Source organism: Poecilia latipinna, unplaced genomic scaffold (genome assembly GCF_001443285.1).
Source record: "Poecilia latipinna isolate Pla-1442-1.1 unplaced genomic scaffold, P_latipinna-1.0 Scaffold1171, whole genome shotgun sequence".
In the NCBI taxonomy this organism is placed as follows: Eukaryota; Metazoa; Chordata; class Actinopteri; order Cyprinodontiformes; family Poeciliidae; genus Poecilia; species Poecilia latipinna.
Window position 1 is genome coordinate 74,943 of NW_015113787.1, and position 23,639 is coordinate 98,581.

At 39.2% G+C, this 23,639-nt stretch overlaps 1 protein-coding gene across 4 annotated transcripts in view; it reads left to right on the forward strand.

Annotated features, from left to right (window-relative positions):
* LOC106960257 (Down syndrome cell adhesion molecule homolog) overlaps positions 1–23,639 on the forward strand; it is a 142,900-nt gene that overhangs the window by 28,822 nt on the left and 90,439 nt on the right. For all 4 annotated transcript variants that reach the window (XM_015053251.1, XM_015053253.1, XM_015053252.1 and 1 more), the window contains exons 2-3: positions 5,152–5,469; positions 7,205–7,351. In XM_015053251.1, the coding sequence (XP_014908737.1) occupies positions 5,152–5,469; positions 7,205–7,351 (465 nt within the window). The remainder of the gene's footprint in view (positions 1–5,151; positions 5,470–7,204; positions 7,352–23,639) is intronic.

Sequence of the window (23,639 nt, forward strand, 5' to 3'; positions counted from 1 at the left end):
CAAGATACTTTGATAAGAATGACTATATATGTAATATAGGCGACTACAGAGTATCTTTGTTTACACTTTTGGTTGGTGGTGTTCCGCGAGATTTTTTCAATTAAAACAGTGTACCTTGGCTCAAAAGAGGTTGAAAAACACTGAGTTACGCGATCCCAGCTTCTTTTCTGGAAATATGCCCTTGGGACTTGTTTTGTGCTTCGTGAATGGCCGTAGGAAGCCGAAAGAGCGGCACTACTTTGCAGATATTTTGTTGTGTTACATAAAGAGGGTTCCTATTCTCTTGGCCACGAAGTCAAAGAGTTTTGGGATCAGCGGAGACTGTATTTAAAATATTATGTGGGGAATATAAAAAGCTGACGGTTTTTTTTATTTCCAACTATTGCATCTTGTCTTATACTATTTTGCTATGCTATTTTGCATGATTCTTACACTTAAATTATCCCAAATGATACATTTTGAATATGACAAATGCATTGAACGAGTTGTTGCTCCAAATCAGCCATCTTTGATAAATTATCATGCTGCTCTTTTGTTATGGAGTCTCCCATCTTCATTTTACATGGATATGTTGTGAGGTAGTTCTTTTCCCATTTGCATAATGATTTTGATGTAAATTGTTTAGTAGAATACTATGAGTCATTCTCAAACTGGTAATTACTTAAAAAAATAAAATAAAATTTAAAAAAGTATTTTAAATCATGTATTGTTGCTACTGGGACACAGGTAATTTTAGCAATGGAAATCTAATAAATTGCACTCCCCAAGAAAACATTTTCAAGTACATTTCCAACATGCTTCATGGTGAACTGCAAACATTTTTCAAGAGAAATAAACATAAAAACAAGAGCATTAAATAGATTATTTAACAAGAACGGATTAAAAAAGAGGCATGTTCACACACCTCTCTTGATCACCTTTTAGGTGGAGCAGCTTTTTTCTTTTTGCCCTGAGAATATCCTGGTTTAGAAAAAAAAAAATCTCAACCAGTGATGGATGCATATGATACATTATTGAACAGTGTCATTTATTTAACCTTTACAGTTGAGCTCATGAAAAATTATGTCAATTACTGATTTTCTCTGAGGCAATGTAGTAAGTGGTTGGGCCCCGAGGTCATTTGTTGGGGCATGACATGGTGCTTTCTGCGAGGTTGGTGGGAGCGATGTACCTTCGTCATCAGAACGTTTGCTCTCTGGCTTCTGGGCTTAGCCAATTAGTAAATTGGGTAGTGAACTGATTTGCTCTCTTCCACCAGAGTCCGTTTCGTTTTTTAATTAAATCAATCAAGCTATTACTCAATCAGTCTAAATTGAGTTGCTCTCATATTCTTTTTCATATGTGACATGGGTGCATGTGGAAACTGCTGTCGCTTTAGTCCTGGTCTAGTTTCTTCGTACTTTTATAAAGATTTCTTAGCAACCACACATTTCTTTGACCTTTGCTCCTCTGAAGTTATACGTTGTCTGTGAAGTATATATTAACCAAGAAAAGATTTATGAGAATAAAACTGTGTTTTATGTTCATCCTTTAACTAAATTATCATCCATCCGTCCGTCCATTCATCCTACTGAAGTTTTGAATTCAACATTCAATATATTTCATTGAAGAGGGAGAAAAATAATACACTGTTTTCAGTTGTGGCATGCATTTGTGTCCAGCCATTGTTACTCCCATACCTTTAAAAAAAAATCAGTGCAACCATTTGCCTCTACACGTCTCTAAATAATTAAATGGAGTCTACTTGTGTATTATTCAACCTCTGTGTAAATCCAGCTGTCCTGTGAAGGCTCAGAGTTTTTTTTATTTATTTATTTTTTTTTATAGAGAAGATTAGTGTATAAAAAGCATCTTGTTGGCCAAGAAACACAGCAGACAGGCCAGGCATGCAGCCGTTTTAAAGATTAAAGCAGGCTGTGTTGGTCAATTCAGTTAAATTAAAAAATACTTTATTGATCCCAAAGGGGAAATTGAATATTAAATTAAAACAAAATAAACACAATATACTTGTTATAAAACAAGTTTTGAGCATCTCACGTAGCATTGTTCCGTCAATCATCCAGAAACACAGTAACAGCCATAACCTACTAAGACATGGCGTCTGCTTTCCTGTCTAAGCTGACAGGAAGGGCAAGGAGAACACGGATCAGAAAAGCAGCCAAGAGGCCCGTGGTACCTCTGGAGGAGCTGCAGACATCAGGAGCCCAAGTGGGAAGTTCTGATGTCAGAGCAACAGAGAAATGGTTCACTTCAATAAAATCCATAGCCAAGCTGTGGAAAAAGTGATCTGGTCAGATGAGACCAAAATAACTTTTTTTATCCGACTTCAAAGCATTGAACCACAATTGATTGTCCCCCTGTGATGGATGGTGGTGGCAGCATTATGCTATGGAAATACTATTATTCAGCAGAAACGGAGAATCTGGTCAGAATCAATGGGAAGATGGATGGAGCTAATTATGGAAACTCTGGGGAAAAAAAAACCTTCCAAAGGCCTTGAAAGAGCTAGAATTATGTTCACCTTCCATGTCCAGTCCTAAATTTAACTCAGAATCTGTATCAAGGTGTGAAGTAATGCTAAGCATAACATTGCATATTTTATTTAAACAAATAGGTAAACTAGTACATTTTAAATCTGAGTCTCTGAAAACGTGCTGTCCTTCACACTCATCCTGAGTACCATTCATCAACCGGTACAGTTCTGACCCCTCAACCCCTCCCACCTCCGGTCTGCATTAGCTACGCAGCATGGAGAAGATTGATACTCCCTGAGGCTGATGGGGAAAAAAAGAGAATGAATCTGAATTTAATATGACTTTGATGTATTATTTTCATCTTGGCCAGTGCCACAGGCCCGCTGAGAACCCTTAACACCATCCTGCTGCATTTTAAACTGTTCACACTGGCAAAAACTTTTTTGATTTAAGAGACTGGAGACAGGACTGTATACATTAACTTCCACAACCCTGAGTGTTCTGCTCTTATTCAAATAATTTCATGGTAAAGAACCAACCTTCAGTGGCGAGGACAAGGTGGATATTAGTCATGTACTTAAAACATGAGAGAGCTGTCACAATTGGATTGCTCTTTTGAGTTTTGCCAAATCACTTTCTGCATGCCTTCATCATTTACTGGATGGATGGATAAAATAGATAGATAGATAGATAGATAGATAGATAGATAGATAGATAGAGCACCCTGTTACAGGACCCTTGCAGGCTGGCCTGCAGGCTGAGACACAGTTGACATGTTGAGGAGGAGAATTATTTTTCAATAACAGAATTTCCCCTGAAAATATTACACCAGGTTTGTGCTTCATTTTTCCCCCCCAGTCGAAATAGTTAAAACACCCAAAAGGTTTCAGGCTGTAGATTTTCATTTTCGTACCTAGAATTAGGAGCTTAACTCCAGTCCTCAGCAGCTTTTGTCTTGCAACTTTTTCATGCATCCCTGCATCAAATAGCTTAATTACATCCTCAGCATTCTGCAGAGGCCTGCTAATGAGCCTTTTATTTGATTCAGGTGTGTTGGACCAGGGATGTATCAAAAAAAAATGCAGGTCTGTTTCTTTCAAGGACTTGAGTTAGTCCTAAACCGATAATCCAAATGTGACAAAGTTGTGAAGTATTTTGATCAAATTGAAAATATTTAAAATATTTTACCCCTCTTGTGTTTTTTTTTTTTATTTAATGCTAATTTTTCTGTTGGTGTTAAACAATTTTAAATCAGTGATATCTGTTTAAAATCGCCTATTTTCAAAGTAACACTTTAGGTTTTCAAACAGTTCATGCCCTGAGTCAAAATTAAATACAATCACAATTCTCTTGTATCATTTTAAGTCAAGAAATTAGGTCGCCACATGTTCTGATTAATGGAAAAGGAATTCAAAATGGAAGAATTTGTGATGTAAAAAATTGTGGGTTGAACTTGTTTATGTTTAAAATTAGCATATCTAATGCTACATCCTCCATCACAGACACCAGAAGGGGCGCTGCAGCCCTGGCAGCAGCTACTTCAAACACTAACTGTTGCAGATGTTGCCTTCTGCTTTCAGCCCCATAACTTAGTTCACATTACTTGATGATTTATTTCCTTGAATTTACTAATGCATATGTCAGCTTTTTAAAAGTGCTGTTTCCATTTGAGACATTGTCCGGATTTCTGCAGCAGCAATAAGTCAACCATTTTTATAAGAAGGAAAATATTGGTGTATCGATCAGGAGCAGCATTGTAGTAATTGTAAATGATCCTTTCTAATCTGCAACAACAAATAAAAAGCAGAGGGACGTGCCTGCTTACATGACGAGGTCACTTGACTGTCTCATCGCCGCTACAGAGCTGCTCGAGCAGAGAAAAGGATGGAAATGTCTGCAATTTGAAACCTTGTTAGGAATTTATGAAGTGCTAAAATGCTTTCTCCCCTGAGAGCCAAGCCAGCTGCTAGTGCCACTGCGAGCCGTTTAGTGCAGAGCCTCGTCACCAGGCTGAGATGGCAAGCACGATGCACACAGTCACTGTGCTTTTGCCTGAAATGCAAACAAACTCAGCCTTTCATGTCTGCTTGCCTCGCTTTTTCATTTAAAATCAAACAGCCGTAGATTTCTATGAAGTTAATTGGTCCAACATTGACATTTATTTCCCTCTGTTCCTCCAGAAAATAGTCTTGCATAAAGTGGAAGAGGATGGATGGATGGATGGATGGATGGATGGATGGATGGATGGATGGATGGATTTAGTAGCATTCACTTTACTCTGATGCAGGCCTAAATTGAAACTTGTATATGAACAAGGAAATTGACCCTAGTTCATAACTCATAATCGTTTGTTGTTAATTTAATGGTCCCAACTTCCATAGAATGAAATTAAAGATCTCAACCGATTATACCTGGCTGTGAAGAGACGAACATGCAGTAAATTATTTTTGGAGAATACTCAAAAAAAACGTCTAATTTATAATTAATTATGTGTCCAAATTGAAAATGCTTAGAATCTTGTTTTGGATTGGTGCTTTCAACCTTGCTATTATGGGAAACAAAACCAAGATATAACCCATGTAAACAGAAATACAAATAATAAACTTGACAAAAATACATCATCCATAGAAGTGGTTAAAAAGAGTCTTTGTTTAAATTTGTGTTTTGTCTCTTCCAGTTTTCGGCGAAGATCTCCATTCCAGCCTATACTTTGTCAATGCGTCTCTGCAAGAGGTAGTATTTGCCAGCACAACGGGGACTTCGGTTCCCTGTCCTGCTGGGGGAGCACCGCCCGCTTCGCTGCGGTGGTACTTGGCTACCGGCGAGGAGATCTACGATGTCCCGGGCATCCGCCATGTCCATCCTAATGGAACTCTTCAAATCTTCAACTTCCTGCCATCCAGCTTCAGCAAGCTGATCCATGACAACACATATTACTGCACTGCCGAGAATCCTTCTGGCAAGATCAGGAGCCAGGATGTCCACATCAAAGCAGGTGAGTCTGCTCAGGAGACACGGCAGAGGGCAGTTTTCATAAAGGTAGGGTAAAGGAAGCAGTGATAACAAAGAGAGTAGAAACTGCAGACTTTATGCATACATTAAATGTACGTATTATAGTTGCTGCTTTACTTGTTTACTCAATGTAAATTAGTAATTAGTTTTTGTTGTGGTTCAAATGAAAAAAAAAAAAAAAAAAGGTACATGGCCAAGATTTTACAGCCATCTGAAGAGAGATTTTAATTATCACACTTTTTGCTTTTCGTCATGACATTAATTAAAGCTGCAGTATGTAACTTTCATTAAAAAAATATGTTTTCTGCATATTTGTTAAAACTGTCACTATGTCGTGGTAGTGTAGCATGAGACAGATGATTGGGAAAAAAAATTAGCTCCTCTGCCTTCTCCCAGTACTCCGAGTGCTACTTACAGAAATACAATACAGTAACAAACAACCAATCAGAGCCAAAAGGAGGGTCCTAGTGCTGTCAGTCATGCTTGTGTACATGCTGCTCACAACCCTCCCTCTTGCTCTCTGCTAAACTACAGCCAGTTCCCCACACTGAAACCTACTGTGAATGTTCAGGTTTGCTGGCATGGCCACCGTCGACGGATGATAAGTAGTTTTCTCCACCATTAACATATTGAGCTTCACATACACAAGCGTGATTTATGGATTCCTCCTGGCTCTTGATTGGTTGTTTCTGACTGAGAGTGATGGGTTTCTGCAGATGGAAATGGTAGCCCTTGGAGGTGGAGGAGCGTGTTTTTATTCACAGATTATCTGTCTCATATCATTCTGTCACAACATATAATAGTTTTAACAAATATTTAAAAAACATATATTTTTTAATAAACATGACATATACTGCTGCTTTTAAGGTTAATTTCACTTAAATATATTAATTTATTAATCTTGCTACGCCAGATGAACGCTCACAAATATTAGTTGATATTTGTACATTATATTTCAGTTGCCATGCATTTACATTCATGCCCAACCTGGCATCTGGATAGACATTTGCTGGCCAGATCACGCACATCTGATATAAATGACAGTGGCCAAACTATTCAAGATCACCGGACCGTAAAAGGACCTTCTCTTTTTGAAGAAAGCACGGCTTATATCTTGTTCCTCATACTAAAACTAAAAGTACACACAACAAACTAAGTCCCTTTTTTAAACAGGGCCAACATGGAATAATATTTTTCTGCTTTACATCTGCAATAATTTATATTCATTTTCTAAAATTGTTAAATGTCTCGCTTAAAAGAAGGATTGTAATTTTTGTCCTCAACTACTTCCAACTGGACAGTTTCGGACCCTTAGGCAGAAACATCAGCTGTGGTTCACTTCTATGCAGATGATGCAATTATTTACTCAGCGGAATCGCCTTTATAAAGTTAAATCTGTACGCCATGTGTAGCCTTTTTCAAAATTCTTTGGCCAATTTAAACATAGGTGATGACGTCACATGTATGACCTCTTTACAGACATAAACAGGTCAAATGAAAATCCAGTTCATTCCAACTCAACCACGACCATTTAGTTCAGTCACAATCAATGTTTAAGTAGTTATAAAGTGCTAGTTTGTAAGCTATTGCTTTGCTAAGAAGGATAAGTGATTACACAAGGTCTTTAATAATGCAGCATTATCGTAGCATACTGAAGCAAGTCTTTCAAGATCAATAAGTCACACCGACATGTTTTTGTATTTTCCCTCGTTCATTAGTTTCACGGGAACCCTACACTGTCAGAGTGGCTGACCAGAAGGCTATGCGAGGCAGTGTGGCCGTCTTCAAGTGCATTATCCCCGCTTCTGTGGAGGCCTACGTCTCCGTCGTATCATGGGAGAAAGACACAGTTTCACTCAGCTCAGGTATGACAGGCTATGCTTCTGCAGCTGCATGCAAACTGCCTGAGGTGACAGGAAGAAACAAGTTGATTGTGATCTGCAAAATCTGAAGGTATGAAATAGATGAAATGGAAGCAAAGTCCTGTAAATTTCGTAGGGAGTTTAACATAAAACTGGGCAAAATGTAAACTGCATGTGGTATTAATGTTTGACGAAGGACTAGCTGACTTAGCTCTTATTGGTCTCTACTACTAGAGCAATATCTGCCGAAAGTCGTGTTTTTACCTGGTTGTTGTTGTTGCTGTTGTGTGCCGGGACTCTGCAGGCTCTGCAGCTCAGTCTCTACACTAGCCAGAGGATGTTGATAACTGTCAGATTGAATCACTGGCTTTCTCTCTCCTGTACACACTCCCCTCTCAGCCAACTCCATTTTGACTCCAGCAAGGGGGTAAAGTGGCTCAATTTACATAGCGTTACATTACATTGACCTAGTTACCTTCCTTGCTTGAATCCAGCAAAAACAGCATGATAACACAGAGCACCAGAACATTCAGCTGGTTGAATTTGTGCCCATCTTAAATGGGATGCATATCTCTTTGATTGCTCCATGTGCTGCCCGCTGGCTGATTCCTGCTCCATACCGAGGCGTTCGGGGACCTGTAAGCGAGCCCTTGATGTCATTTGACTGAGGGCAGAATCTGGGACAACGTTTTGGTGGCATTTTAAATGCGTCTGCTCAGGCATGAAGATGTGTCTTCTGATCCATGCTGCAGACTTATTTACTTGAGGTTTCCCCAGCTGTTCGCAGAGAACTGCAGGTTGAAGACAACGCCTGATGTCACGGAGATTGAGCAAATATGCAGCATGCAGATATGATTATGCTCTGCAAATGAAATGAATCGTGTAGACAAGGTTTTCATGTTGTGCTCTGAAGTAGGTGGAAAAAGACTGTCCAATTTCAAGCTGTAGCGTATGAAACTGCATTTCAGTTCTTTAAAGACAATGAGAGTTTGTTGTTAGAAATTTGACGTCTTACAGGGACCTTGGTATTCATACCCACTTTTTGTCTTGAATCCACAAACTTTTATGTGTTTTATTGGTATTTTTTGTAATAGAGCAGACACTAAGAAGTGCCAAATTCTGAAGTGGAAAAAAAAAATATAGAAATTTTAAAATTGGTTGTGTCCAGCCCTCTTCAAATTGATGCCAGTAAATAAGATAAAGTGAAAACAGTTACTTTTTCTTGTCACCAAGTCAGTAAATAGAATCTACCTTTGTGTATTTTAATCTGGGTATGAATGCAGCTGTTCTGTGAAGGCCTCTGAGGTTTGATGGAGATTAGTGAGCAAACAGCATCATGCAGACCAAGAAACACGGCAGACAGGTCAGGGATATGCATCATGTGTCAGGCCTATAGTCTGCTCACTGGCATTTTTAAGTTTTTGACAAACCATGTTTCAGACATAAATATGTAGAAGAAGATTCTGTGGTAAGTTGAGATCAATTTGCCTTCATGCAGAATGCTATATATGAAGGAAAACTAACACTGCGCATCACCCTTGGCTCAACATCCCCACAGTACAGGGAAGGATGGATGGAGCTAAATAAAGTCGTTATAATCTGCTATATAAAAAAGTCTGTTATAATCTGTAAAAACTTGAGATTGTGATGCAGGTTCACTTAGCGACATGACAACAACCCTAAACACAGCACCAAAGGTAGAACTTGTGTCATGACTACTTGACATCTGATGCTCACAAATACTTCCAGTCCAGTCTAACTGTGCCAAAACCTATTTTGCAAAGACAAATAGACAACATATTAACTCTAAATGTGCAAAACTTGTAGAGACGCATCCTGAAATACTTGGGACTGCTATTGGTATGGTGGTTGCATCTACAAAGCATCGACTTGAAATGGCTAACTACTTGTATAATTTTATTCTCGTCTTCAGGGTTATGCTGTACTTTGTGTTGGTCTGCCACAAAATCCCAAATTAAACACAAAGAAGACTGTTCCTTTCATTTGTTACCAATTAAGTCAGCCCCTCTAATAATGTGTCATCTTTTCAAATGCATGGATATTTTAATGAACCCTACTGTATTCCTCTAGCATGTTTTTCATTTATTTATTTATTCATGTATTTATTTTTGCAAGTGTACAAGAGAACAACAATATTGGATTGTCCGTGTTTACTCCAATAAGCGCCGCAGCAGGCGAGTGCTGTCAAAAGCATGAGCACACGGTCAAAATCACTGCTGCTTGGTGATAAATATTTGATGGGAGATTCTGATGCATGAGCAGATTCACCTCGCACTGTTATGGAGAGGGTATGTTGACTCAAGGAGTGTGCGCGTGTGTCTGCGTGTGTGTGTGTGCGCGTGTCCAAGCAAAGAACTAGGGAGAGACACATCATGAAGAAACTTGACAATGGCAGCAGCATGCAATTTGACCCATCCTAGTTTTCTGACTTTTTAAAGCCTCTTTTTTCTTTTCATAAAAGAAGATTCAGTCTCAGTAGAAACAAAATAAAGCTATCCCACAGATGCACTAAATTATTAATCTGGGTTTTTTTTTTGTTGTTGGGAGCATCCAGTGCACTCCTCTACCCTTGCATTGTTCATCAGAATAAGAGCAAAAAAAAAAAAAAAAAAAAAACAGTTCTGGAGATGTTGCTCAAATAAAATGAAAATAAGAGCAGATGCTCTAAAACAACTAAACCTTAGGCCACCACTGTATTATTCTGAGCTGTAGATGTGTGTTTGTGTAAAGTCTGTGATTCACTAACTCGTAAAAAATAAACGTGGCTGCTAAAATCTTGGACTAACAAGTGATCCATATTAGAAGTAAAAATAGATGCATAATTACAGACCAGGGCTTGTCTTAATTAATCAGCTGTGATTGAAAAGTTAATTACAATATGAATTACCTTTCAGAACGAGAACTGCTTAGTAGTCATTTGAAGCGGCCTGCTTCAATGTAAATGAGCACGATGCAGGCTCACCGGGTCCTAATGTTGCCACTAACATACCATTAACTCGTCATGAATTTTAAAGCGCATCTCTCTGCACGAGCTTTTCAAGTGCCCGGCTCCGATCGCCTCCTCGCCACTTTTAATAAACAATTGACAGAGCTAATAGAGACATGAAAGGGGGAATTGAAAAAGACAAAGAAAGCAGAGTAGGGGCAGGGGAGGGGGCCGTAGTGTACTGTGTTCATGCCAGGATTTTATATGGCCGACCTAGACGGCTCATGTGTGCATGTTTGTGTCTGTGCTGGTCGCTTTTGTTCACATGCCCTTGTCTGTTTGTATGTGAAGTGTCTTTGCTTTTAAAAAAGGGACGGAGCTGGCACAGTGTGTGCTTTTGTGTTTACCATCTACCTCCCTTTGTCTCTCATCATTCATGATACAAGACGGGAGTAATGAGTTTGGTGGCCTTGGGTGCACACAAGAGCTCAGATACGGAATGAGATGCAAACTCAAGTTGCTGCAGGAACCTTGTGCTACTTGTAAATGTTGTGCAGATGAAGCATAAATTAGATGCCTGATTGCAGAAACATCGCAAATGCTCGAGCCGTCCTGATGGACACTGTAAATGATCAGATCAGTGATTGATGTAATTTTGTTGACCAGGATGTCATTCACCTAAACGTTAGGTAGAAGTTTCTGGAAAAATCAGTAGGACACCTGCAATAATATCCCTTGGTTTTGTCAATATTGGTTTTTAAACTGTGCTCAGGCTTATGGTATCAATACTGTGATTTATAATGTACAGTGAAGGTAACATAGGAACATATAATTTGGGGCAGTATTGAGACTCAACAAAACCGAACATGCAAACATCTAAAACTGGTGGCACCCCTAAACACACCATCTCCACGGAGAAACATAGTATTGTCAAGATGTGGGGACATTCTGAAAGTCTTCATGCATCTTCATCCAAATAGTTATTTATTTATATATATATCTATATCTATATCTATATATATATCTATATATATATATATATATATATATATATATATATATAATAATTAATACTTTTGCTTAGACAAAAATATATCAAGTAATGGATAATGGAAAATGAATACATTCTATAAACTAAGGCTTTTTTGTCAACCCACTCTACAATGCACTGCCTGTGACAATAAATCTCCTTCTTTTGTTATCTGAAAAAGACACACCATCACCTGAGGTGCTCTGCACATATTTTATGCATAACCAATAAACTGACTGAAACATGACAGGCTGAGGAATTAAAGCAGACAAACCGTATGATGAGGATGATACAATGGCATGATTCATTTCACTGAAACCATCTGGCCAAATTAAATGAGCTCAAGGTAAGAAAACATTATGTTTCATCTCACTTTTGAGCGACGGGGGAGAGAAGTTTCCTTTGTCATTAGAAAGGTCTCCTCTTTGAATTAACACGCTAGCAGTGGAAGGAAAGGTTTACGGTGTCCTTTATACTATTTCATAATTCCTGATGATGGCTATACAGAAATTATTTTACATGAACTCTCTTTGTAACCAGTTTTTTCAATATGCTCAGGTAGACTGTGGCATTGTTGGTACTCAAGTTGCCAAAGTGTAGCGAGAAAATATCCCACCCCCAGCTGGTCAGGCTGGGGGTGGGACCAGCCTGAGGACTCATGCTTCCCTGATGTTTACATCAATGTCTGACCGTTCCTTCTGAATGTGTAATCTGAAACTAATTTATTTTACCGACCAGGATTTTTCCAATCTGCTACTGCCGAGATTTGGTGAGCCCATGTGAAATTTAACCTCAATTTCCTATTTTTACTTGACAGGAGTTGCATCATGTGTGGTCTTCTCCTTCAGTAGCCCATAAGATTGAACATTAATGTGTTCAGAGATGGTGTTCTGCTTACCTTGCCGTTAAGGAGGGTTTTTTTTTTTTTCTTTTGAGTTGCTGTTTCCTCTCTGTCAAACCAGTCTGCCCAGGATCCTCTGACATCAACAAGGTATTCCTCACCACACAACAGCGACAGACTGAATTGTTTCTTTTTTCCCCCCAGGCCATTCTTGGTAAACCTTAGAGATGGCTGTGTATCAATATTCAACTTGAACTGTGTCTGGCACCAACAATCGCCTAAAATTTAAAGTAACTTAAATCCTTGTCCCCATTTCTATCGAGGCGTCCTCACTGGTTCTTCAAACTTTAATGTTGTTATGTACAGCAAACACCTTTTCCTGGCTAAGGTTTCTTTTGAGACGAGTCCCTGCAACCTGAAACACAAGAAACTATTTTTCAAGAACTGATTGCGCAGCATTATACAATGTGTCCTGACATCAAAGATCTGAGTCCCGTTAAGCGTGTTATTTTATATCATAAAAGCTGGTGTCTTCACATTTTTTTGTGAAATGAAACATTAAACTACTGGCTAGAAAATATAAACCTTGCTTTTTGACCTTTTTCTTTGTATCCGTGCTTCATTTCGTTCTCAGGTTCTTAGACCTTTCCGTCTTTCTTCTCTGGCCGTGAATTTTACTCATGTTCAGTTTTATTTCCCTCCCATCTCATTACATAACCTGCTTGTCCCAGTGCCCCAGTCAATTTCTAGCTTCATAGAAAAATGCAAGATTTATTTGTTTTATGCAAATAAGTCAATCCAGTACCTAAAACATTCAGTGAAAAAAAAAAAAAAAAACGACAACAAACAAATAAATCTGCAAGCATTTTTTCAGCCATGTTCATTTTTCTTCAACTCTCACACATTCTGCGATCTCCTCTGTCATGGGTTTGTGTGAGTTCTCATGCAGAGACTAATTAAACAGTTTGCCTGCGAATGGAATTACAGTCACAGGCATCCACAAGCCGAGTCGCGTGACTGTTGTAGTTGTCTTCAGAGATGCGGCTGTAAGTGCTTTGGCTTGAGGCGTTGCTGTTCGGGCAGGGATTTATCATGCCAGTGATGTGCCACCGCCTCCATTTATTTATTTATTTTTTTTACTTAGATTGACAATGAGGGCACCAGAAGGCAGGCAGGGATAGGGCTGTAAATTCAACACGCCCAAAGTCAGGCCAACCTTGAAAGGAGGGCACAGTGGTGAGAACAAGCTTTGAAATTTAGAGAAGGAGAGGGCAGATTGAGAAAACATGAAAAGGAAAAGACTTGAAAGGTAAAAAGGGGAGTTCTTTGGTAAACTGCCTTGTGTTAACCACATGAATTGTATTTTTTTTTTCTTTCCTGCATCACTCACAGACTTCACTTTGTCCTGTTTGCTCAACTTGTGGTTTGTTGATCTTGCTGTTTGGAGGCTGAAAATTGGGTCATGGCTCAAGCAAAAACGGCTGATCGTTGCATGTAAATAAATACCAGTCGGACGGTAGATCCGAGTGTCACCATAAACGTGAGTGTATGTACCGAACATATAGGTTTCTGAGTGTGTGTGTTAGTATTTTTTTTTGCAGACTACTCCACCCTTCCTGCAGTGAAACCTTATGAAAACAACACAGCATATCATTTCACTTCCCCCGCCATCCCTCCCTCCTCCTCCTCCCACACAGATCAGCAGTTAGTGAAATGCTGACCCTTGTCTTTCACTGCACCCCTTCTCCCAGTCCACTCACACACGCATAGTGTGTCTTTCTATCTTCACAGGGACTTTGCATTGACTTACGTTCATTTTTGTAACTGTATTTATTCAAAATCTAGATATTTTCCCTAACCCTAACCTTTGCTAAAACTTAATTCGCACCATACCTCTAAACCTAAGCCTTATCGCTAAACAGGGGGGTCCATTAGGATGACCTTTGATCCCCATCGGTCTTCAGAAGGTTTGTAAAAATGCCAAAAATGGTTCTAAGAAGAATAGCTAAACAAATACACACACACACACACACACACACACACACACACACACACACACACACACACACACACACACACACACACACACACACACAAACACAGAGCTGCCTTAAAGCTAAAAAGTGTGGGAGGCTAGATCTCCCTGTTTTCTTCCAAAGTTGACATCTTTTGCATTTATAATCTGCAGCTGCACAAATCGGAGGTGTTTTAGGGTTTGGGGGATGGGGGCTGGGGTGAGTTCTATAACAGAAAGGGAAAAAGAATCCCCTCCAACCCCCCTAAAAAAAAATCAATAGTTGTGTGCATTAATCACGCTGCTGCCACAGAGAATTATGGAAACGTGAGCTGAAGGATGCATTTTCTGCATTTGCAGCATATGAGTGCCATGTGGAGGGGAGTTTGGGGAATAGGAGGACAAGACAAGACCCTTTTAACAAGAAGCAACATTAAAATGGAGATAGGAGTTGGGTGGTGTTTTTTTTTTTTTTTTTTGGTGTTCCTTTCAACCTTTCAATTGTGACATTAAACCTATTGTAATTTTCAAAGCTCACTACTTACTTAATTCAGTCTTATTTTAAAAGCTTTGCTGTCACAGCTCACATTTTAACTGTAAAACTTGTGGTTTCTTGATAATGTGGCTTTCCCCCCTTTTTTTCCTTTTATTATCTTTCAGTTTCTCATCTTTACTCAGTAATGAGGTTTTCTATTTGGAAAAGAAGTAAACCGTGCTCTCCTCTGACTTTCTCTTTGAGCCGCTGGTGTTTGAAGTCTCCATCTTAGCCGGGCTGAGGGTTTGAGGATGTGATACATATTTGATAAGGATCGATTGCAGGGTTACTGAGACTGAGATGGAGGGAAATCGATCTTGGACTGGGCTTCCCAAAAGCATCTTAAAGCAAAGGTGATCTTCGGACCATCCTTCTGGCTCAGCAGCAGAGCCACAGACTTGTAAATTTTTATTGAAATGCAATGCAAATTGTAGGTCTTGGCTTCATATCCTCATGGGGATTTTTTTTTTTTTTTTTTTTTTTTTACAAGAAAAAATTTTTTTTGTGAGTTTTCAGATTTATTTAATCGTCTATCTAAGGCTTACGTGTTCTTAAACATTCACTTACAGCCATTGCGCACATGAAACAATAAGGCAATCTGTTTAGTGACGGGAGACTGAACAGCAGACAACATTCTGGCATGGTGGCTGTGATTCCCAGCTGATACTCCATACGGATAGACAAAATCAACAACTGTTGAGTCGGGCGTCCTTCCATCAGTGTTTACTAATAAACAGTGGCAATATGGCAGCCATTAGGTTGTTTAGGCAGGGAATGATTAGGGTGGTGATGGCTGGGCGCAATGGGAGACTGAACACGCTCTCATCTTTAATAGGCAATTTGGCTGTGAAGGATGGCTCTTTGTTTTTGACTTGGAATAAACGCAGCTGAAATGAGCACTGATTTGGAGGAGTGCGCTGCGCCAATCTGGCTTATGGTGATGTTGTAAATTTATAGGACGCGCACCAGTGAGTTTTACTGAAACGAGGTGTAGAATATGAGGACTAAATTAAATTTTGGTCTAGTTGATATTGTAAAGATCTGGTACCAGTCATAGTAATGTAAAGAAGAGAATTAGAGGAAACATTTATGCTTTAGAGTAAAGAAATCCCAAAGGGTAATATGTGAAATTTGTTTAGAGAAAGGTTGAAATAGGGATTTATGTCAGGGGTAGAGCTCCGTTACAGTGGAGGGTCTGCCAGAGTTTAAAGATTTCTGTGGACTGGAGCCAGGCCAGTACCTCCCTGGCATCAGATCGGCAATACGCATAGTGTGAGCTAATTACACCCTGAACCTTCAGTATTTCTGTTTATAAGCTCTCCTGCATGTAGATTTTATTTTGTGACAGGTGGTGGCGTTTAGGTCCATGTGTTCCCAGCTGAATAACTGGGATAAATGGAGACATACTGGTGTGCTTAGTCACATAATGCGACAACGTCTGATCCCATCTTAAAAGTGCCTGATTAGAGTAAAAAAGGCACTTAATAACTGAAATCCCCCTGCTGACCCTAATAAGGATTTTTCGCTCAGTTTTTTTTTTTTTTTTTCTCGCTCATCGTCTATCCAATCAAGGATTAATACGTGCTCTTATTCTGCTCCCAGGGTGGTAAATCTGGAAAAATACAGTAAATCACACTGAGCCTCTTTAAACTTTCACACTGAGCCTCGGAGCCGACGGCCCCATGCTAAGCATCTGTAACACTGATTAGACATGAGTGTGGTTTTAGAACACCTGCTGGACACCAATCAGAGGAGGAGATATAATTGGGTGTCTTTAGTGCAGAACAGCGAGATGGATCAGCTCATATTACATTTAAACCTGGACGGTTTATTTGAATGTCCAGTTCGCTTACGATAACATTTATCACGCAGCCCAATTTTTCCTGCGAATCAATCAAGGTGTGTGAATACAACCATGTTCTCTCAGCCTGTGTTTATACCAACACTGGTTGAAATACAAGTATATATATATATAGTATTTTCATAATGCTAACATTCATTTTTGAGTCCTCAATTTTCAGATGCCTTTAGGTTTGACTGGACCATTCTCGCAAATGAGTAAACTAAACCATCTCATAGTTTCTGTGACTTTATGGTTAGGTTTCTTGGCTTGCTAAATATTTATCTGTCTCAAGTTTTCTGCAGTCTTCAGTGTTGCCCTTTATTTAGCTCCATCCATCTTTTCATCAGTTCTGACAACCTTCCCTGTGCCTGCTGGAAAAAAAAAAAAAAAAAAGATTTCAAGACCACAATGCTGCAACTGCCATGTTTCACGGTAAAGAAGCCAATCCAAGTGATTTGCAATGCTAGTTTTCCTGCTACACGTAATGTTTCCCATCGGACTCAAAAAGTTTACTTTTGGTCTGCTCTGAGCAGAAAAACCTCTTTTTGTTTGCTGTGCCATCTACATGTCTGGTGGTGAACAGCAAATGGGACTTCAGTGTCTATCTTCCTCTCTTGAGATCATCGTTACTGCTTCTTTTATTTTTTAGGATTTTAATTGTTTTTACCTCTGCCCTGTTTTTTTTTTTTTTTGTCCAGCACTTTAGTTGCTACATAAACAGAAATGGTCAAATAATGTGGTATAACACATGTTGCTGCTTCTGGCAGTAAAATGTTATCAGCAAACGCTATTTGGTAAGAAAACCTATGTATTTGTCTATTGCTTATACCTACAATATTAAAGTCTTATTCTATCAGATGGTTACAATAGCCTTTGCTTGTGTTTCCAACAAATTCTTTATCAAATTGAATTCTTCACGAGCAAATGTCCAGCTAAACTCGCTGCAAGGTGACACGCCATATTATTTTTGATGCAGGAGGCACAAAGCATCATTATTTTTCTTCAAGGCTCATTTTCTTTTTTTTTTGCTTCTTCTCTGGCATACGCTCTCAGTCCCACACACTGAGCATTCTTGGAGCCTGTCTTTGACCTCACCTTCCTATCACACATTCAACAACTTGGATCCAAACACCAGAACTCCCAGCAGACTGCTGCTAAGTGGCTGTGGTGAAATCAACAGAGCTGGATGGGGAAAACAGGGAGTCAGTTTGTGCCTTATCCTCACTTCGAAGTTCAGATCTGCTCTGCTCCTTTGCAAGTAAGGAAGCCTGTTTGCCTGACATCCTCATAATTGTTTGTTTGTGTTTTTATTTTACAATGGATTTATTATGAGAGGACCTACCAGCGCTATTTCTATGTTAGGCTCATAAATATAGGAATAGAGCCCAATACAAGAAACGTTTAAATCAGTGTTTGCACTGAGACTGTGGTCGGTTGATTGTTTGCGACAGTGACGTCATGAGGTGACAGCCATGTGGCCTTTTGACAGACGCAGCCTGCAATCTTCCCATCAGCGTAGGAGTCGAGCTGGCCAATCAGAGCCAAGTACCCATCGCTGCACACGCTTATCACCTGCATACAGCTGCTGCTGCCCCTCTGAGCGAGCAAATAAGCGAGTGAAGGGGATGGAGAGAAAGAATAAGGATGAATGGTGCATCCAAGACAGAGGCTGATTTATGTTCTGTTGTTGAACATTCAAAGCAGCACCTCTTTGTCATATATTTTCTAAGAAGTGGATTTGAAGCCTTTTTTTTTTTTTTTTTTTCCTTTTTTACTGAATGGCACAATCCACGTTTGTAATTTAGAATTAATAAAAAAAGAGCAGGTTTTGTTTTTGCTACACTTAGAGCTGCAAAGTACTGCAATAGTCAAAATGTGATTTAGAGTGGAAGCATGCTTCGTAGCCCTTGTGAAATGAGAAGGCAGCGAGAAAGAGGGAGAGATAAGCTCAATCTGAATTGATTTTTGTGTTACTTTCTGCTGTACTTGAGTTTCCATAGCAACGTGGTCAGGTTCCCTCGGCCTCCTAGGGCAAGTGTAATTGTTGTCTATTTCTCCCTGGCAAGCTTCCTTTCCTTTCCTTTCCTTTCCTTTCCTTTCCTTTCCTTTCCTTTCCTTTCCTTTCCTTTCCTGTCCTGTCCTGTCCTGTCCTGTCCTGTCCTGTCCTGTCCTGTCCTGTCCTGTCCCTGAGCAGATAGAATTGACTTTAATTTAGTGAACATCATCTCAGAATATTCTAGAAGAAATGGGACAAAGGTTCTAGGAGAGAAAGCTTAGATCATGACTGGGAACATGAGTGAAGTGGAAAATCAGACTAATTTCCTTGATACAAGGTAGCGCACAGCAAAAGATAAAGTAACATTTAGTTGAACTGTCTTGCATTTTTGTAAAAGTCTGGTTAGGACTGTCAGTTGCCTGAAGTGTAAAGTGGATCCCATGCTGTGTTTAAAGTAAGCTCTTGCATCTGTGATAGCCTTGGACCTGCACCAATCTGCTCCTTGTTTTTTGGTGCCAGATCAATGCTAATTAATGCACTTATCCCTCAGGGACAGTGAAGATGCTTCACTGAGAATCAGAGATACCATTAGAGGCTGTAATAAACCTGAACTTTACTGCATGTAGCAGAATAAATAATTTAAAATATGACCAAACAGGAAGTAAATGGTCTGTGTCCTGGGTTTCTTGCAGTGAATTATGCGTTTAGGTTCAGTTTCTGATTGAACAAATGACGATCATGAAGTTCATGTTCTTGAACAGCGTTTGGTTTATGAGGAGCTGTGATGGGGCCTTTTACAATCATCATCTGTAACTGCAAGCGAGGTCAAGTTCAAAGCTCAACCATTTTCTGCCAAAAAAACGCACAACACCTGGATGCAGAAGTGCTCACATTATTTGTTGGAAGACACAGACTGGCAGTATCCACGCACCTCAAGGTTTGGTACAAGCTTTGTGGCGTCTCCTGCTTCCCTGCTTTTCTTCTCCATCTCTCTCTGAAGCGCCGTGTTGAAACAAGGAAGAAAAATTAAAAAAGGAGGAGACATGGTTCTGTGCATGCCTGGCGGATAGATAGGCGCTGCATAACTAGCAGTTCTCCTCTGAAGTACGGAGAAATCTATTTGCTTGTAGAAGCTGCTTGCATAATCCTTTAGTTACACTTGCCAGCTGTGAGCAAAGATACGGCACTGTGGGATTTGGCATGAATATCATTGGGAGGACAAAGAAATGAAACTGATAAGTGTTTGTGCGCAGGGTCCTTTGCATAATCCAGGATAACCCATAATCTGAGTAGTCTGAAATCACTCTGGAGTAGATGTGGTGAGGAACCGTTAATGAGAGCGTGCCGTTTTCAAAATATTTGCCTCCTCTAAAAATAATCCAAGCATTTGAGCTAATCTAAAATCAGAGATGGGTCTTGATATCCCGTATTCAGACACATGTTCTGAATGCAATCTTCACGGTCACACTTTTTCTACCCTAATAGCCCATACATAAAAGTCTATGCATATTTTCGTCAACACAGCGGGAATAAAAGCCACATGAGAGGGCTGAAAGGATTTTTTTTCTTACTTTAGCATCTCTCCTTTTTATCTGCTTGATATTCTTCTTTCCTTGTGTCTCAGCCAAAAGTGTTTGCAGCATTAAGAAACCCACCCACATCACTCAGCAGCTTTCAATACCTCCATCCCTCCTCTCCCCACCTTTTAGGGTATTTGTTTCTTTAGACTCGTCTGCCCCGGTACCGGCATTTTACAGCTCTGCCAAAGTGTTATTGGACAGTAATAGACAGCTGCTGAAAGAAATACTGCCTGCATGCTACAGTGTGTGGACCCCATGTTGTCTAATCCACAGAGCTCTCACATCTAAAGGATGTGGGATGTGATAACCAAGCTGAAGGATAAACTGGTAAATTTTCCCCCCTTATTGGCGCAGCTTTGCTATCAGCGTTTTCTGCTGTTTAGATCCGCCACATCAGCTTTACATACTTAAAGACCTAAAAATATTTCCTCAAGTGTGTGACCCACTTAAACCTAAATCAGAAGGGTCCACAAGAAGAACGATGGTGACAGTAGACGGTGACAAATGTAGGACTTTATATTTGAATTGAAAAAATTTGCTATTTTGTGTAGTTGCATGAAGTTAATCAGTGAAACTAAATATTACCATATTGTTTTTTAGGCTGTTAATGCAGCACTGATGTAGAGCTGATGTTGAGGATGAGTGGGGGGAAGTTCAGTGCAATCGGCACTTTAGTAGATGAAATTTACATTGTAAGGGTTTTGGATTTACTTTGTGTCTGTGAAGCTTTGTTAATTCTTCTCTTGATGAACAAATTGATGTCAGAGTGAGTTACATAGTCTGCCTGTTGGTGGCATGCATTTACGTTAGGAAAAACCTGGAATTAGACTCACATTGGATCTCAACCTTGAGAATAAACAGCAAGGTTTCACAGTATGATGGTGTTTACTCAGACATTTGAAATGAGATGTATTACATTGTCTAATTTATTGATTTGTTCTTATATGAAATTGCTACTAAGGTTATACTATACATTTTTTTATTATTACATCCGTGAGGAAGATTAGATGCTGTAGTGGCTTTCATAAGTTTCTTAGCTGTGGGCACTAAGGATTTTGTGGGCTGTGTTGCAGTGGATCTGGTCCAACTTACAATATTTCTATTAAACTCAAGATACTGTATATTTGTAATTTTCAACAGATAATAAGGGATTTTATGGTACTGATCTAACATTTTAAAGCATAAAAACATAATATCGTCACCATCTTAAAATAGTGGTCCAAGACATTTTTTGCCAAAAGTTATTATTTTTTTCTTTTTTTGCCTAAAACATCTTTTGGAAAAAGAGGTAGGAATTTTTTTTCCAATATCACTTATGGCAAAAGATGAGCCAGGTCATTATTTCAGGAAGATGACAATATAATATATATATATTATTTTGAAAAGCAGACAGGACTGTGACATTTTCTTGATCTTATTGAAGATAAAGCAGCACTAACACCGTTATTTTTCTTCAGCTTGAATGTTATTACTTGAAACTTCAACAGGTCTTTATATGTCCTGTAACTGTTGACAAAGATTAATCAAGACAGGAGCTTCTCAATTTTTCATTTTTCATTTTCGCTCTATGAAAGGAGCTGCCTCTAGAAGAACACCTTAGGTTTTTTTGTGCGTTTTTACCTTGTGGTTACAGCATATCTTTCATGCCCATGTAACATTAACTTTAGAAGGAGAAACAATAGAAAAATGGTAGCCTCCCCATCCATTGAGGCTTAAATATTTATGAAGTAGCTGGTAAATGACTCAAAATCTAAGTGCAAGGAGGAAAATGGGAACTATGAGGAGAGTGAGTAAGGCAAAAACGGGAAGACATTCCTTGTAAACCTGGACTCTGAGGGGGCTCTGGCGCATAATCAATGAAGCGAAATGTGTGTTGTATCTGTGGCATTGAGTCGGCTTCACACAAGCCAATCCTATTTTGACAGCGGAGACAGGTCTGTTGCTATGCTCTCTGAGAAGGACTCCTGCAGCTCGAAGCAGACAGAACTCACACTCAGGGTTCATGTCACACCTCCAGGACGGACGAAACAAAAGGGGGAGCAACCGAAATGAGGCAAGGTGCCTCTAAAGCCCCCACACATTCAATTGTTTATTGATGACTTGAGCCATTAAACCATTAAAGCAACGTGTTGACACCAGCAGAAATAGACTGCACACTTTCATTTCTGTTTTGACAGAGGTGTGAATGCACTGAGACCTAAGCTGTCTGAAAAAAAGAGGAGGCACACATTAGGACTGAATTTTAACAATTTATGAGCTTTTTTTTTTATTGTTTAAATATTGAACCAAAACTCAAATCAATTTTCTAAATTATTATTTGTGCTTGGCTTGACAAAAGGAAGCCAAACGCTAAAGAAAATCAAGCACAGGTGAAACGATAGCTGTGGCATATATTAGTCATGAAATGGTTTCAAATCTTTGCTACTTCTGTGAACAAAAAGTGAGAGGCCGTAACCAGAAATTGAGGAAACATGCAAGAATCTTCCTAGGTCTGGCTGGTCTGCCAAAATTACTCCAAAATCATACAATAACTCACTGAAGTGGTCACAGAAAAACAGGACTTCTACACTGCCGCACTCCACATTTGTGAGTGTTAAAGTCAATGTTTAAGATTCAAAAAATAAGAAAGTCAGTGGGAGAAATGGCCTCCGCTGTAGCGTTCAGATGTCCAAACAACTACTGAGAAAAGAGAACAGAAAACAAACAAACAAAAAAAAAAACAACATATTTCACATTTTCTCAAATTACATCTTGATGATCCCAAACACTTTTGAGAAAATATTCCATAGACTGATGAGGCAAAACTGGAGTGTGCTTTTCCTGTTACATAAAGTAACGCAGCATTTCAGAAAAATGACTGACAATCAAACGTGATGGTAATCGGGTGATGATTTGGGGTTGCTTTATTTCGTCATGATCTCAATGACCTTAACTGATGGAACAATGAATTTTGCTCTCAACCAGAAAAATGCCAGCAGAATTTCCAGCCACTTCAAATTTTGAGCTCAAGTGCAATGAGGTTCTGGAGCCAGAAAATGAACCCAGAATACCCTTTCTAATCTCCTTTCGGATTGGTTTAGTGTTGATACTTTGATATGACCATAAACAGTAAATCAGTAAAGGCTAGAAAATCCTCCGATGTAGCTGAATTAGAAAAAAATCTACAAAGATGAATAGGCCAAAATTCATCTAAAGTGATGTAAAAGACTCATTGCCTGTTACCACCAACACTTGATTGCAGTTCGTGCAATAAACATCAGTTGATAGGTTTTGAAAGCAATTACCTTTTCACTTAGGGCATTTTTTTCGATAACTTTTTCCCTTCATAACTGAAATCATCACTTGAAAATTGCATTTTTTAAAATTAATTCAGGCTATCGTTGTCTGGAACAACAACAAAAAAGATTATAGAAACATGCAAGGTTTGTAATTTGAAAAAAAAAAAAAAAAAAAAAAAAAAAAGGGGGAAAAAACCATGCCAGGGGGGTTGGGGGGAGGGTTTTTT